The sequence below is a fragment of the Neodiprion lecontei genome, chromosome 4 (assembly GCF_021901455.1).
Source record: "Neodiprion lecontei isolate iyNeoLeco1 chromosome 4, iyNeoLeco1.1, whole genome shotgun sequence".
Lineage (NCBI taxonomy): Eukaryota > Metazoa > Arthropoda > Insecta > Hymenoptera > Diprionidae > Neodiprion > Neodiprion lecontei.
Genome location: NC_060263.1, coordinates 31,074,723 through 31,092,707, shown reverse-complemented (window position 1 = coordinate 31,092,707; position 17,985 = coordinate 31,074,723). Strand labels below are relative to the sequence as shown.

Below are 17,985 nucleotides of genomic sequence, written 5' to 3'. Positions count from 1 at the left end.
TGAACGCACGAAAGAATCTGAATGCTACCGTCTTCCTTCTAACATAATCAACAAAAGTCGAAACAAACTTCGATTCCGATTCACTAATTCGCGAGCTAATTCGAATAGTTTTGGACACAATATCTACAGATTAGTTAATAACGAGACAATTTCCACCCCTCCCTTCCTCATTTTTTGTATTTCTTAAGCGTGGAATGCGTTCGTAGATATAAAATGCACACCGAATTGGAGTTTGGTAACAGAGAGCGTATAATTTAAGCACTAAATGACACGTTCAGGTCTTTCTGAAAATACGTAAATTAGTAATTCTTTTAGATCTCGTAGGTTGAAAGAACTACTGGAATGCTGAAAACTATCTGAATAGAGTTGGTGAAATAACTAATTGCATCATGATGCGAGCGAGTGCATAGTTGTATCTTTAAAATCGCGTGATCGATTTTTCAAAATTAACAAAATCAAGGGGTCGAAGGCTGGCTTTCGTGCATCCCCATCGCTCCTACCAAAAATATTTTCTCTTGTTTCGAATAGTTGAGGCAATATTTTTCGATCACGTGATTGGACTATAGTGCATGGAAAACGCAATGTTTGACGTACAGCCATACCTCGCTTTACGGCCTAGATACGTTCCAGAAAAGTTGGTCGTAAAGCGAAAAGCCGTACAAGTAATCAGTTATTCTTTCACAAGCTCATACATATTCAAGTCGATCTATTCCATTTTTTTATACAATAACATAGTTTTTAGTTCATAAAGCATTTTATTCTTTTTATTTCCTGTAAACATGCTTAGATTAAAATATTTTTTTTTACCGTATAAGGAAATATTGTCGGCCATAAATCGAAAAAGTGCCACAATTAAAAAAGACCGTTCTAGCGAAATGCCGTATAAAGAGCGGCCGTATAGAGACGTATATATGTGTATTGTTAAATTTTGTCGAGCATGCGGACGGACCTACCATTCGAACATTGCACAAACGCATTGAGATAAGAGCGTACTTGGTGCGACGCTGCCTGCAAAGCGAGTCGATATACATGCACATTATAGGTGGTATACATATAATACATACACATATATGTATATAATATATGTATATTTATAGATACTTATAGATTGTACGTATTTACATACGTACTCTAGACTTTGTATGAGCAACTATGCACACATTTACGTATCGAATCATCGTTGGTTCGTCGATTAATAACAAAGCAAACAGATAAAACCTCGTCGTTGTTGGAAATTGAAAAACAAAAATAACGTCTCAACGCAGTAGCGTTCCGCACATAGATCGGTTTACAAGTTCAATTGGAACACCACGAGAAGAATAACGCAGTGAACATAACGATTGAAAGGTTAAATAATAAACCATTGAACATTTTGAATCTAAATTAAATTCTAATCAATAAAATCTCTGTGCGTCGGACGCTATTTTTTCATTTAATATCAATTTTATTTGTCCATTTTGTATCTTACTTCTCCCAAATCTTCAAACCCATTCGGTACAAGTTGATTTTGGTTCAATACAGCAAGTGACAATCATTTCGACAATTAACACTGTCACACATCGGATAATTGGAACGGTTTTCCTGTTGGTTCCCGCAGTGCTATATGTACAGAGAAAACGTCAATCGGCTTCGTTCCTTGTATCGGAAACTGTGAGGAGATACGACGGAAATTTCACTATCCTGTAGCAAGCACTAAAGCATGCGGTTCAACGCCACGAGGCAAACGGATCAGGTATATTGAAACATGCGTTTTGTACGGTGGAGTTACGAATAGTCTCTGCGGTGGGAATACCTTGCAAATGTCCTCGTGCTTCTCGTGGGGATATTTTCTCAAGAAACTTCGGATCCGCCGCAAAAGGGCTCCAACTCCCGCAAGCGCCGATACTTCAGCTGCTGGAGGCGAACGTCAAAGAGAAGATTTACCGGAAATGCCGAATCCCATGCAGGTCCAACACCTACCGACGCACAAGAATAACAAGTAAGGCTCAAGGCAATTTAACAAGTGAAAAAAGTATCGTGTCGGTAGAAAATCACACGATCAAAGTGTGGTGCAAATATTCCATAGCACGATTCCTTTGTAGGGGTAATTGCGTTTGTAAAAATATTGAATTTTTATCGACGCCGCGCGCCGGCTCGTTCGTTATTCTCGGTATAGATATAATACTTCATGTAAAATAAATAAGTCTCGCAACTCGAAGATTTGAATTTTTAGAATGTGATCACGGATATGTGCTGATTTAACTGTCCGAGCACACGCGTCCCGATAATTGCCAACCAGAATTGTAACTTTAAAAATCAATCTTGGCTGAAGCTACTATTCAGATGCATATTAATTGCGTGTGAAAATATATGTATAACGTATACCGTGAATCATACTACAGATACAATCAATGCGTGATGATGCGATAATGCGACAACCCGTGAAGTTAAAGAGAAAATATTTTCGCTAGTTTGTGCATAAATATAAACTTTCGCTAGTGACAACAGATGGTAATAGCAGTAACAAATAAAATATAGTTCTAATTTTTTTATCGGCAAAACTATTTGTCGTTTTTCCCATTTCAATTAAGAAACTGTCTCTACGCCAAGGAGAGAGTATTATTTTTTCTCTCTTTTGAGAATATACAAGTTTTGTAGGAGACTTTTTCTGGTATGTCTTTTCGTTGCTGTAATATTTGCCTCGGGCGATTAAAATGAACCACCCTGTACATCGCAGTATGTTAACAGGCCCCACTCTCGATAAAATTCAAACAGTAGGCAATTGTATCAATAATTCAGATCCACGTAGTATATAATCTGGACTGTACAAGGTTTTTGCCCCGACGTAGAATTTATTAAATATTTTTTTCCCAGATACGATGTGACTCTGCTCCACCCCGACTGGCGAAAATTTCCTCACACACCACTTTACGGATGGACAAACATTCACGCGCAGCAGTTGACGAAACTGAACCGAATGGTATGAGCGACAAATATTCGTTTCTAGTCTTACACTTGGTTCACATGAAACAGTCTGTTTGGGCGGAAAACTTACAGAACCTTCCAATCCTGGCCGATCATCACAGGATTAGCTGACGTTCCGAATCCTGAATCCGCACATGCAAAGGACTGAAGGATCTCGAAGAACCCAAGAATTATACGGAGTGTATACGGCTCCACTTTAATTCATAAAAGGCGACGGTCGTGGAAACTCCGCCTTTATTATATTGACCAAAATCACGTGGTGTAAACGGAGAGAATAAGAGAGCAAATTTTACTCAAAACTGCAAGAAAAGAGGGACGCGTCAGGTTTTTTTAATGGAATATACTTAGTAAAATGCAGAATTTACTCTAGAAACAGTGAAGACGAATGTTTGCGGCTTACAATCTGCCACATTTATAGTAAAAAGTATATTTGCCACACGGTTATTCGTGTCCCTCTTTCCCTGCAGTTTTCAGTGAAATCAGCTCTCTTTCTCCACTCGGAGTGATAAGTTTCCGTAAATTTAAGGTGAAACCTTGTCTAGCCTACCGGTTTGTATTTCATGCCTAACATCCATAATATGAAAAAAAGAAGAACAAAAAATTGCAAGTCAAAAGGTACATAAAAGAGGATTGAAACTTTGGGTACGTGCAGCGTTTATTTTACGAAAGTTGATGAAAAATATCGTCGTGTAGTTATGCATATACCGTGCATGCACACGAATAATATAATACGTATCACTAAGTAAATACATAGCCGTATAGCTGGCGACAGCCGCTTTAACTTTGTTCCATAGTTTCTCATTTTTACGCTCGTATCACCCGACGGATAAACTGCTGAGTTTAGAACAAATCCCGAGCGTTGCTGCTGCCGCCTCTGCTGCTTTAGTTCCAAAACTGAAACGTATGTACGTACATACGTAGCGTATCGGGTATACGTTAACATGTGCGGAAGATGAACTTGAAGAAAGGGCTCGTCTTAGAGGACAAATTTAAAAGTCAATAGTTGGCGCAGGTATAATAAAGTGCAAACTTCTTACGCAGAACTCAAAACTCCTCCAAAAACTCGGAAACTTAATACTTCCGAGTATCGTACCTGTTGTTCAAGCCCAGTGCGCCTTCTGTGCCGCAACGAACGTTGCGTATGATCGTAAGAGGATTACGTTTGCTCGTGATAGTTGCAGATGCTACACGTAGGTACGAAGCTACAAGAATAAGGAGGAACCTATTATGCTCTACTCTGCCGAGGGCCATTAACGACTTCTTACGCCGCGTCGTCTGATACTTGACGACAAACTCTGCGCGAAGTAACACCATCTTCGGGACTCAGACTTTATGCAACTCAGATTACGCAGACACTTGCAACTCTTCGCTACTCGCGCTTACTTATCACGAAAGATGTCAGCTTTATTGAAGAGCGAACGTCTCCCTCGAGTATGCGCCTGTACGCATTCGCATCACTCTCTCTTATGATATCGAATCGAACCTATGCAGGACGGATATATTCCGATCAATTTACACAGCCTTCGGATAGAAGAAAACCAGATAATCAATAGATTTGACGGCTCGAAACCCCAAAGTTTTACAAGGGCAACGATTTCGTTCAGCAATCTCGATTTCTAACAAGTGAACACGGTAGAAATCGAGTCCGTTGATTACACCAAACGGTACAAATTCGCGGGTTAAGGTCGCATTAGTCCGAGAATCGTACCCCAGTAATGCGAACTTGTATCATTTTTATACGCATGTTTACTGCCTTTCGCTCGTAACGGTCCCTTGATCCTTGTCCCCAGACCGCAGAGTCGTAACAGTAACAGTAATCGTTGCAACAATTGTATTCACCGATATCCATCGGTCGTTTATACCTTTGCGCACGTATATGTATAGAGGGTTGAAGGCACGAGGGGAAATATGCAGACAAATGTTCCAACGCGTCATATTTACGGGAAATATCCAGAGATGAGTACGAATAGCGGACCATTTGTAGCGAGGATATAATGGAACGTATGGAAAGTGTTTTTCCATGTCCCGATACGAGCGAACGAGGACGTCAGCCGCGGAGCCGTTACTAGGAGTAATATTCACCGGAAGGACGTCATCGAAAGTCCAGTGGCAACATTGCGCGTGACTACACTATCAAAGCCTGAATACAAAACCCTGGGCTGAGGGTTGTACCGACCGCAAATAACCCTTCGACAAATTAATATCCAGCCCAACGTACGATCCGGCCTCTCACACCCAAATTTCCAAATTTATCATACAACTCGGAGTGAATCGATACCTGCCAGGCCAAACTGTACCTACCTCCGCAATTTCCAATCTTATCTAGCGAATATTTATCAGTCTTTTACTGGGATAAAAGAAATGCATCTGTGTTATACAGACAGATCTGACTTTACGATGCCGTGATTTGTTTAAAAACAAGAATTTACTCTGGCTATAGACCGATGACGGTAAACATTCTGTTTGATCACATCCACGTGATGATAAGTAGTCGAGGTCACCGTAAACCAAGAATCTATACGTTGACACGGGTCTGGGTATCTAATTTTACGTACTGGCTATGCTTGTTGAATATGAAATTGATTTTCGTTACAGATAGTCAAGGGAAACTTAGAGTCGGCTTACTACAATTCGGATATCGAGTATCGGGCGGCAAAATTTGGAAATAATTTCACTGTTCTACCACCACCGAACGTCAGCAGCGTGACCGAAGTTGTTCTTCTACTACGCCGAAGTCAGAACTTCGAGTACAATTTCTGCTGCAGCGACACACTGGCTGAGTACGACGCGGATGACGAGTCAGGTGCGTTAAACCAATTCCCACATTTAAACAACCCAAAGTTAATCAATTAACAAAATGTCGAATTGAAATACCAGATATGTACATTAGTTTGTCAGTAATTTCTTTCTCGTTTTTTTCACCACGAACGTCACGCTAGTGCACGTGGTTGGACGTGGAAACGTTGCGACTAGTTTTGTTTCTTCAACGGTGGATTACGCAGTCCGGGCGTAATTGATAATCAATTACGCTCGAGATAGCCCGCCGGGCAAGCGGACAGCATGGCGAGGTTTGAGTAAATTTGTAATAATCATTACCCAAAGTGTGAAATCCCCGTCAAAGTAGAAATATTCATAGTTAAAGCTTCGTCTTACACGTAGGCCGATAGATTCTTTCTATCCAGCTAAACGCTTCTCTTACTTTATTCATATTCTTTTCAAATGTTCCTTTAAATGAAATACGAGGAACGAAAAACGACATTTATGAATCTACGTTTCTCCTATAGTTGTCAAAAGTGGCTGAATATACTTGCATACCCTCGAGCGAAATCTGACAAATCGCATGAGATCTTCGGATTGTTACGTGAAAATGATCAGGCCTAAGTGAAACAAAGTTTGCCGACGTATTTGAGTGCTGTCCTCCATGATCCGGCAGTTAATTTATTCATTCAGCGTAACAAACTTTGAGATTTAGTCGTTGGACGAGACAGGTTGTTATACATATACGTGCAGACGGAGCCGAAGTGATGGAAGCAATGTTGATGGTGTATGGCGTAACAATTTGTGGCCACTAATCACTTACCGGCACGCAGGGGTGCATGCGTATTATTTACCAATCGACCTGTCACTTGTCCTGACGGTGGATCATAAATAATACACAAGCGAACGGGCGACGCTGGTTCGGAAAATACATTCTGAAAATTACCCCGAGTTTCCACACACAGTACCATTCTTTTCGTTACAAAACAACCATTCCTTACTGCTTATTCAGTCCGTCCCGCTGGCTCGGCTTTTCAGAAGTTTGGTAATTCGATTTCGAACTACTCGCTCGCTCTAAGTCTTCGACTAATGAAAGTGCAATTACAGAGATGATTACTGGAATGCGAATGCTCGTATATATGTATATATGTATATATATTCCAATGCACTCGTGTACCTCGTGCGTTATCTCGACTTAGACTGTTCGAAATGATTTGCTTAAACGTTGGATTTCTTTTTCAACTTTATTAAAGTTGACTTTACATCTGAATATATTCAACACATTTTTCATACATATGCGTTTGGTATTCATGCATGGTGTTTTGTACACATGTTAAGCTGAAACTTCGAAACTTAGGCTACTCCAATTACTCTATCAGAGATGAGTAGACTACGGCCATTTTTCAGTATTGAAGTTAAAAATCCGGTACGCGACGACCAACAATCGCGTTATCGTGTATTATAAACAGCAGTTACTTGCTCAAGAACGACATATAAATAAAATCGCAATCTCTCTCTCTCACCGTTTTGCTCTTTAAAAAAAAAAATTCTCTTCTATTTCAGAAAACAGCATGAGATCGCAGCGATATTACAATCACGACAAGCCTCGACGACACATTAGACAACAAACTGCGGTATAACTTGTTCGAAGCATGGACTTTCGAGAGGTATTTCGTATCGGATAGTCACGGAAAACGGTCAAGCTGAAGATCGATGATCGTAGAGAAAAAAATTTGAAATCTTAGGCATTGTCCAGAACCGCAGGCGTGATTCATCCGTCATAAGTGCAGACAAGTATCCACGCCAGGTCACCGTTCTTTGTTCTCGTTCTTACAAATATTTGATACCTTGTGCATTTCGTGAGATGAAAAATACAGAACGATTAATATAAGATTATTAATAGAATGATGGTTAATAAAGCTAGTCTCCTGCCCTTTGAGCTCGGACCTTTGTTCCCCCGCCTATCCCTCGGCAATCTTCCCTATACCCCGTCGCCACTGCAGATATTGGTATTTGCCTTTTCTTATTACGTCTTCTTTGACAAATGCCATTCGCTTTTATGAAGTAAGCTAATAATTATGTCCCGCCGAATGGACTGTGACCATCTTAATATTGAATCGCTGCTATAATTGCACGCATTTTGCGACAAACGAGCGTTCTAGAGGTAATAGATAGTTTTCATTATTTCCCGGGAAGAAATACGGTGTTGTAAGAGTTTCGGAGATTCTCTAAGTTTTCAGATACTGCATTATTATGAATAAATGTCTCCTCGTCACTGGCAGATCATACCGGTATCGCGGTTGATACCGGATACGGGTAGCGCACCAATTTCTACTGTGTTTGCCAGCCTGTCAGTCACGAAATATCGGCTATTCTTTGTACCTCATTGGAATTCCACCCTACCAGAAACAATATCGTATCTGTCTACACTCAACATTTTTACTTTACAACGTGCAGACTGCATTTGTCACCTGACCTAATTTTCTCTGTCAATTTCTACTCTTCAACCCCGAAACATGGGAAAGAAAATGAAATTTTACTCTAAAAGGAAATTTCAACCCGTTATCTCTCCCGCAAACCCTACTTCTGCAAACGTCCTTACACATATAGATATATAAAAAGTCCGCTACCCTGCCGAGGAAATGCTTCTCTGCCCATTCTTATACGCCTGCTTTTAGTTTCAAGCATTCGTGCACACGCCGCAAGTCAGGTAATGAAACTCTAATACACGTATCTTAAAATTCGACAAAATTTAAAAGTCAGTTTCTCTGGCGCAATGATACCAAGAACATCGTGTCAATTCGGCCCTTAATTTCGATATACCTCTGTTCTCTACAAGACCAAAACTCCAATGTACTTGCGAAAGAGAAAGGGAACGTCGCTGCGCTTTTCTCACACCTTTCATGCGTTAAAGCTCGCTCCGGTCGGCATACTGGTACTTCGTTAGCTCTGCCCTTTGTCGAGTTGAATTATGTTATTTATACAGCAGCGCGATTGTTTACGTCCCGCGCAACGCCAAGTACGTTATTATTCCGCAGTATCCTGGGATCTGCCGAATACGCACATGCCTTTGGAGCCGGATTGAAGGTGCGAGCTCGAGCTAGACTTCCTCAGAGATTTGACCATAGTTACATTTCTCTACGCTGGTGAGAATTTTTTGAACACGCATTTTTCACCAACGTCTGCAAAGTCTGAATTTTTTTAAATCGCAATTCGAGATAATGGAGCATTCCCTACGACACTGCATGAAATAAATGGGCCCGTATGACACAACCGGAATAAAGTTGTACAATAATCAAAAACGAAGGGGATCTGTGATTGGAAAAATTCAGATTCGGCTGTTCAGAATTCATGCGCACCGAGATGAAGTGTGATATTAATTGCATGTGTGTAAAATGGTACATCCTGAGGCGTCAATAAATGGTGCTATTCAACAATTCAGAAAATAAAACTGGCTAAACGGATTAAATAACTGTATGTATTAATGTGTAGGAATGGGAGAAAAATCCAAAACTCGCTGCCCGCCTGCTCGCTGTGTCATTCAACTTCATTGTTATTTAGTCGACATGATTTTTTAAAAGAGAATCCCTTTTCAGCGTGATTTGTTAATCCGCATACGTCAGGTACTATCCGCTAATGCGTCGCGTCGACCAATTACGAAGAGTATTTGTCATATTTATGACTTGCCGAACGGAGAATTGAACCGTGACATTTTAACTCTAGCCTAAATCGGTGCGTTCAGAGCGATGCAAAAGCAAATATGAGATAACGCCTCGTCATATTGGAGCCAAAAAATATCTTTTAAATCCTTCAACACATGTACTGAATATTGTACGGCATCCCGCAAAAATGCCACGTCATTTTGTCACTCATCTGACACTAATGCAGTATGCGGAGTGTCACTGCATGTCACGTTAGAAGTTTAATTAACATGTGGCGGAAGAGGTCCACTTACTAAAAATTTAAGCTCGCTGTAGAATAATTGACGCATGAAATCCTCGGATACAAACTTAGCCAGGTCTCCTGAGGCTCGCAAGTTAATCCTGCACGTTCAGCTTATGATCCATAATTCTAGATACGTTCAGTTTATAAACGTCAAGTTACGCTCTAGCCGTATTTAGCTTAGTACGCTTAGCCACCCCGACTTAGGCATCCATATTAAATATAATCGTGTGTACTTAGTTATGGAAATACCGGACGTGTAAAGGGGACCTTGCGTTTCAAGCAGGGTTGACCAAGAGGGGCAAGCAAACATTACGCAATTATTCTTGAAAGAAATATCGCGTCATATTTTACATTATCTTATTACCGTTACCTGATTCAAATGTCGAGGTCATTATACCTCCGGATGTACAAAAGATGAAAATATTTAACAAATGAAAGATTTAACTTATAGAATCGATTTGTCGATTTCACCGAACTTGTGAGACCCTGATTGAACATGTTTATAAAATTATTTTCTGGTAATCAGAATATATTAATTATCTGCTCGCAATACGATTTCTCAATTAGTTGAAATAAAAACATTGGGGACTAGTGAAAAATAATCCTTCTCTTTCTATTGTTTTTGTTTTATTTCGATTTTCCGAAAGAAATGTATATCGAAAGTAACTGCAACGTAAATTACGTATTCGTCGTTGTTGACATAATTAACGATGTAAGTCATCCAATGACGCTAAAAGGGTGAAGAAATAAAACCAAGGTGTCGCAGGACGAAGAATGCAGACGTGCACCTTACACCCCTGATGAATAATAAAGCGCCACCCATTACCAGACTTCACCCCAACTATTATTCGACACGTATTCTACTATTCTGTATTCCATTCGCAAGCATATTTATATACGTATCTAAAGTGGAAACGCACGAGCTACGTTCCCCTGGGCAAAAATAAGACCGATCACGAAAAAGCTGGAAAATATGCAGCAGCTGTGATCGCCCGGCGGATTCCCAGGGCGTTCGAGGTGGACGTGGGGGATCACGATGGTGGACGTACATAGCTCGTCGATGCAAGCTGTGGAAGCCGGACCTCGTCGGGGATGAGTAAACCCCAACGGGCTGTAGCGAGATTCAAATACAATATCCTCAGGGCATACGGCAGAAATGAAGTGACCCTTCCCGCAAGCTTCTCGGGACCACTGCGTAATAGCAAACGCGAAAGCGCACGTCGTACCCTCCGGTCCTCAAGTTCACCGTCTCACGATACGATGACCACACCTGCACGTAGAAATGGAAAGACCTTCGACCCCTGTCCATTATACACATCCAGATTTACGTGAGTTCTTGGGTTTGAAAGAATTTTAAATGAGCCGATCGACTAGGTACCTACTATTCCAAATTTTACAAGGGAGTGAATTTCGCTTGCCCTGATTTTGTACGTCTATAAAATATGGGCGCCAGCGTGATATCGAGATTTTAGTTGGTTTTTCGAATTCCAGACCAAGTATACGCTGATTGACTGATCACTCGTCAATACAAAATTATATACCGAGCATAATCGTGGCAACCAGTTACAATTTGCCATCTCACAAGCGAAATATTAACGCCCGATTGCCTATCTGTAGAAGCCGAGTGGCTTGTTTCCACGTTTAGGCCCGGTATACACAAATGTACAAAAATGTACCTGTAAACTCAGATTCCCGTGATTAAGTACGTATATAGTTCGTCTCATCAATTTTTTATGTGCACTTTTCCGGTAAATTTATAGAATTCGATGATAGTTCACGATGACATTCAAAATGTTGAAGTATAAAAGGATGTTGCTGATATGTTAATTCAAATAGAAAATGCAGAGAAAGTGGACAAACCAATTATTTTCCGTAATGAGAATCGTTTTTTATCCAATTTTAAATCATAAATTCAATGAAATAGAAACACGCGTTATAACAGAAAAAGATTGATAGGAAAATTGGTACTACGAATTCAAGAGAATATAAAACAGAATTGAAACATGCCGTGATAACCGATCCGACATTTCAGAATGTATCTTCACTGGCTCTATGAATGTTCGTAAATACTTTTCACATCGTCGGATACGAAAAATTTCAAGAAAATATTTAAAAATATTAACAGCTAGTTGCATTTTCAATTTTTCAACATTATAACACTGCAATACATCACTCTATATTCGGTAGTTTATTGTGACATAAATCGCGCAATATAAGATATAGCATAATAATGAAGGTTATAATTAGAAAAAATATTAGAACGAAAAGAGAGCTCCTATAGTTTCTTACAAAATTATTTTATCTATATATTTTAGTTACATATACAAAATATAGGTGATTTACAACATGATGTTGCACTCGATACGTTATTTACCAGTTACTGAAAAGCTGGCCGTTTCATTTTTTTTTCGACTTCATCTGAACACGACGATTTTTCCCGGGCCTCTGTTTACCGCTCCCAGCACCCTTTCCCTTTTTTGGTTTACCAGGTTTTCTCCACTCCGATACATCCGCAGCACTAGATTTGGAATTCTGTTTACTGCCACGTTTTTTGCCGCCAAAACCATACTTCGAATTCTTCATTTTCAATTTCGCTTGGGCCTTTTTATCCATATGTTGGACTCCAGCTTTTTTATTACTAGGCTTTTTCTTGTCATCCAAGAAATCCAAATCATTTCTTACACCTTTGCGATATTTCTTAACCTCATCAAGCATTTTCTTTTTCTCAGCGTGCTTTTTCAATTTTGCTTCAATTTGCATTTGTTTACCAACCTTTCGCTGTTGCCTTAATTGTCTAACTCTTTCCGATCTTTGTGCTTCTACCTGTTTTTTCATGAGATTTTCCCTAACTTTTTGCATGTGTTGATCAGACTTGGCCATCTCTGCAAAATAGTCATCCGGCCTCTTCGTCACTAGACCAAGCTTTTTTAATTTAGCAATACCCTCCATGACCGCACCCTGAGCTTGTCGGTGAAACATCATCTCTCTTTTGAAATCATTCAAGATCGGATCTTCCGAAGGTGAGAATTGTGGTAGTTTTTTGTTCCCTTGCAGCTGCTTTGCTCGGCGGACTTCTTGCTCTTGCATTTGTAGGGCCAATTCTGGCGCTAAAGGCGCAGGTGCGTTCACTATGTCCAACCTCTCAACCCATGGCAATATTATTTTGAACTCATTCAATTTTCGCTTAATGTCAACCTAAAAATAAAAAATGAAAACTTAAATTAGTCTCGTAGGACCTTCTCAAGTTAAATGGATAATATTGAACATCAATACTGACGGTCTCGTAGTTGTAAAAAATATCAGCAGGAAACTTTTATCCAACAACATAAGTTGACTTTAAATGTTCGAATTCAACGAAATGTGACTTCGATGAAGTGTGAGAATAAACAACCCATCAAGTCATGCGATGGTATATCAAGTTAGGTTAGGTTAGGTTAAGTGAGGTTATATTATGATTATACAGCACGGCAAATTCACCACTATGTTCTAGACACAAAAATGATCGAATATATTCATAAATCGAGCGAGGAATAGGTTGTACAGATGTACACAGTTTATTTAAAATAATATAGCATAGAGTATTTCCGGCTTTGCACCGATACCATGCTTCGTCGGCACGTTGGCACGATTAGTATCTTTCGTACTTCTAGAATTGGAAATACTTACACCACGCCGATTACATGGTGGGAGTCCATCAGAAAGTTGAAAAGTTTTTATACTCACATCAGTCGGCACCCGAACGTTGTTTTCGTCGTCATTACTTTCGCTTGAAGAATCTTCGAAATCGTTGGAATCTTCAATCATTGTTGCACACGCGATTAAATTTTTCGGCGCAAATGTATTTCAGATACGTCATACGAACATAGGTGACAGAACATTTAAGATGATCCACGCTTTCAAGTGTAAAAATCGTAGTTCATATGAACTTCTCTAGAGGGTATCATGCAAGGGAAATTCTTATCGAGTTGCTGTTCCTTAGTCTTCTTTGGATATTAAAAAATATTTCAAGGCAGAGTATTAGTTGGTTAACGACATGCATTTACCGTTGGATACGTCGAAAATTAGTTCCAGAAACATATTTCACGTTGCAGGAAGCAAGTTAATTGGAAACACGTAAAACACGTAAAATGTAGAGCTTGAAGCCTCCTCTCTGCCTAGTGCTGATATTCCTAGTAATTCAACTAGGGATGCGTTCCGAAATATATTTTCAGTACTGCAGATACTGACAACCGTGTTCCGAAATCGTGCGACAGCTTGGGTGCTTTCCATTTACTAACTCAAGTCGACTTGTGTCGCTATTTCTGGTGTATTCCTTTTCCCAGATTGGCCGGTTACACCAGAAATAGTGACACAAGTCGATTTGAGTCATTAAATGGAAAGCACCCCTTACTACCGCCCTCGACCTACCGCCAGTCAGTGACGTCTGACATTCGTGATGATGTGATTGCGACTACCGCGGTGTGGAAGGTTTGGGAACACTGAATAGTTTGGGACGTGAGCACTGATCACGCATAGGTATACCTATACTAACATACCTATTATATCATCAACGGACGTGGGCAGTTGAAAGATGGCCGGGCCTTCGATGGAGGGGGTACTTGAAACTGGAAGAAAAAACAGTACGCGGTTCGCGGTTCCGTCCTCTGGTTTGTAGTTGACTGCGTGACGTCACGTTAGGCAGTCCTGCAAGTATATTTTGGAACGCACCCTAGTACTAGCCACTGAGGGAGAACTATCCAAATGCATAAAAAAAATGTGAACTCAAATGTCGTAAAACGTATTTTGCGCGGTAATATGTGTAATGACTCGAAGACTAGGATCAAAGTTGTCAATAATTGCACACTTATATTAATTTTGCGAAAACATAATCATAATTTTTAGACAAGAACAATGGATTCTGTTGGTTACAAAGTTGGAAGGTTATGTGCAGACCGTGTAATCAAATATTCGTAAATTGTACAATTTTTAACTAGTATACGTTCGTAATCGTAGCATAAGCAAATGAATTACAAGCCTTAGACATGCTCTGTAAGATAGACGACCTACCTGACGAGATCCTCGAATACATATTGAGCTTGATACCCCCCTATAAAAATCTTCAAGAGTGCACTTTGGTTTCTAAACGATGGTATCGCGCTACTCGCAGTACGTTTATAAATTTATATTTCCTAACAATTCATTGGAATCGTGAATTTCATTTCTAATAATTTTTTTAACTCCACGTTAACAACAAGAATTTTTTAGATGTAATAGAACACAGTGAGGCACATTTCCACAAAGCAGTTGGCCTGGGCTCACTTTTTTGGAAAACATGGCCTGAAGCCGAGTGGGTACCGACAATCGGAAAACGTCATTCCCATTCGGCATGTACTTATGAAAATTCTATGTATGTGTTCGGTGGTTGTACAGCTACGTGTACCACTTTCAATGATCTATGGCGATTAGATTTGGACACACGAAAATGGGTTAGGCCTATCACTATGGGTAGCTATCCATCGCCTAAGGCATGCACAACGATGCTGTATTACAAAAAGAACCTAATTTTATTTGGAGGCTGGTCTCATCCGTCACCGTATCCACTTCATCAGGTATGTTTTCAATATTGACGCTATTTGTAAACATGCTATTGCAAATTTTGCCCTTTTACAAGAAAATGTCACATTATTCTTATGTATTCAAAATGTAATAGATACTTATACTTAATTTAACCATTCAGCATGTTTGAGAATATTACATGTGATGCTTAACTATCTTCAATTCAGCAGTCCTGGAATTCTGATAATAATTTGAATTTTGAGTTAGTGTATGAGGCATTTTCAAACTAAAAAATATTTCCAAATTTACTAGGAATGCAGTTTAATTATAAATTACTTTGACTTTATTACATTTTTAGCAATGGAAATTGTTCAATGAACTACACGTGTACTCAATTGAGTTGAACAGATGGACTGCTATCAATGCTTTAGAAAGTCCGCCGCCCAGGTCTGCTCACTCGGCATCCATTCATGGAAATCTCATGGTGATTTTTGGAGGAGTTTGCGAGGGAGACAGGTACATTCAAACATCAGTTGCTGCACAAAAATCATTTTGTAGTTGTAATTTCCAAATTTTTTTGAAATACCTTTGAATACATAATGTATTATACCATATGAATTTACTTGATATTGCAGTGTGCCGCTACTCCTCTCCTTAATATTAAACTGTTTCTATTATTTTGAGGTAGTTCCAATGAAGTTTGGTGCTTGAATCTAGATACTTATAGCTGGCATGAACAAACCACGTCTACCTTAAAGCCACCGCCGCGATATGGTCAATCCCAAATTGAATTGGACAGCACACACTTGCTCATACTAGGTAACAGATATTAAGTACTATGTAATTTTACAAATAGAAATTACGAGTTCACTGCTCAGCAACAGGCTTCTTGCACGTCACTTATTTGTGATTGGAGCGCCATCATAAAGGAGGGTCACAGACAGCACATAGCTCTGTGATCAATAAAATGTCTAACTTTTCAAATAACTTATACCATTTCCAACCTCATCTTACGTATTATTTTGAGAATTTAGGTGGATGTACTGGACCTAATGTAGCTATGAATGATGCATGGCTACTAACAATGGGAAATTCAAATTGGGTTTGGAGAAAGGTGAACATGCTTCATTCCACATGTGCTCCCATACGAATTTGGTGTCATCAAGCTTGCAAGGTGCAGTAAAAATGCAGTAGTACTGTTTATCATAGGATTAAATACAACCTTGAGTTTTTGTGTTTTGTATTTCAAATCAAAAAATATTGATATTCTCAATGCAGAATGTAACAACGACATACTGACCTTAGAAAATAGTATGTAGTATTGAAAAATTAATTATTACTTCGAATTTTTATCACCCATTGTTATTGATTACGCATAATCAAATTTAATTTCGAGGAATTACTAAGTATTTTTTTTTTTTGTAGCAAACCTGGAATTCTTATAAAATTTATTATTGAAATGTGAATGTGTGAATTATCTATCATCGACAGGTTGGCGATTATGTTATTGTCCTGGGTAAGAATAAGCAAATGAGTCAACCAAATGATATGAGCATCTCCATGGGTAAAAATGCTTGCCAAAGGCCAACATCGTCCCAAGGGCAGGAGCCGATACCACTATTTGAAAGGTCTGATGAACTGGAGTAATAATTCGAACGCGAATTGATGAGAAAGTCTTTCGAACCATCATATCTATTAATCATGCATGATTTCAGGCGAAGAAATCTAGTGCAGGTAGACAGAGATGAGAATGTCAACGGCCGTCGTGGCTCTTTTCCAAGATCATCTATGCCCATTCCACATTCTCCGTCACTTGGTTCCAAGCATCAAAAATCCTTGCCTGCCCATGAAGAAAATACTCTAGGCATGGCTGCGTTTCGCGAAGAATTACCTCGATCTCGATACAACGCGAATAGGCAGCGGCAACTGGAGTCACTTCGCCGAATGGAACAGAGGATTCAGAACAGAAAAACACAGTCAAAAATGGTGAAAAAACCCGAGAATACACTGGCCATATATGTTTTGGATATTTCGAAGATCCTAAGTGAAGAATGCATCGCCTCCTGGATACCGTTGAAACAAAATGGCCAGGCTGGACCAGATGAAAGAATATTATATTCCATGGTTCTTGGAAGAGGAGAACTGATAGTATTTGGTGGTATCCGAAAAGAACACATGAAGAACCAGGCACAGACTGGATCTGACGATTCTGAAGTTTACAATGATCTCCATTTTATAAATCCTCTGCGATACGTTGTATAGTATATCAAAAAGAATTTAAAAAATACATCGGTGAATAAAACAACAGAATGTTAAAAACTCGCTCTTCGTAAAATATATTTGGCTGCTTTATTAATATAACTAGAATATTTCTTGCGATAAATTATCAGAAACTAGTCTCTCAACCATTGAAATTTAAACATTATACTTGGTGGTGATGATTAATCTAATAAACAAACTGTATGGGTTGTAAAATTTGGTAATCAGCTGTAAGACTTAGATTCTTATTCATTTAAATTGAGTTTTTTTTATGTTTACATTAACGAATTGAAGGAGAGGAAGAACGAATTGTGTTGTCGATAAAATAAAAAATAGTCTACCACTACGATTGATACGATTTTTTTAAAATAAATAACTACATTCTTCATTGTTCGGTTGTCTCTCATCATCCCTGCAATGTCATCTTGATTATTTTCATTTGCGATATATATTGTGTGACAATTCAAAATATGCATCCGTATTAAGCGAAGCAACCAGTAGCTGAAAATCGATAATCAATGAAAA

General features: G+C 39.2%; 3 protein-coding genes across 4 annotated transcripts; 2 read left to right on the top strand and 1 right to left on the bottom strand.

The window, feature by feature from the left end:
- The first annotated feature begins 1,243 nt into the window (after positions 1-1,243).
- On the top strand, positions 1,244-7,615 carry LOC107218968. Of its 2 annotated transcripts, none has more exons than XM_046737338.1 (5): positions 1,244-1,347; positions 1,598-1,978; positions 2,854-2,959; positions 5,560-5,767; positions 7,285-7,615. In XM_046737338.1, exons 2-5 carry the CDS (start codon positions 1,800-1,802, stop codon positions 7,359-7,361), a joined length of 570 nt encoding a protein of 189 aa, XP_046593294.1. In that variant the 5' UTR covers positions 1,244-1,347; positions 1,598-1,799; the 3' UTR covers positions 7,362-7,615. The 2 variants fall into 2 exon arrangements, 1 of the variants encoding a protein (XP_046593294.1); XR_006903886.1 differs by lacking the exon at positions 1,244-1,347 and adding an exon at positions 5,904-6,032 and having other exon boundaries at positions 1,592-1,978.
- Positions 7,616-11,942: 4,327 nt separating this feature from the next.
- Positions 11,943-13,577, bottom strand: LOC107218966 (probable rRNA-processing protein EBP2 homolog). Its single transcript, XM_015657015.2, has 2 exons — positions 13,390-13,577; positions 11,943-12,861 (listed from the first exon to the last, which is right to left on the bottom strand). Exons 1-2 carry the CDS (start codon positions 13,468-13,470, stop codon positions 12,064-12,066), a joined length of 879 nt encoding a protein of 292 aa, XP_015512501.1. The 5' UTR covers positions 13,471-13,577; the 3' UTR covers positions 11,943-12,063.
- Positions 13,578-13,919: 342 nt separating this feature from the next.
- Positions 13,920-17,784, top strand: LOC107218974 (F-box only protein 42). Its single transcript, XM_015657023.2, has 7 exons — positions 13,920-14,811; positions 14,911-15,254; positions 15,560-15,717; positions 15,890-16,020; positions 16,236-16,375; positions 16,693-16,829; positions 16,917-17,784. The coding sequence occupies exons 1-7, from the start codon at positions 14,688-14,690 to the stop codon at positions 17,461-17,463; spliced, it is 1,581 nt and encodes a 526-aa protein (XP_015512509.1). The 5' UTR covers positions 13,920-14,687; the 3' UTR covers positions 17,464-17,784.
- The last annotated feature ends 201 nt before the right edge of the window (positions 17,785-17,985 follow it).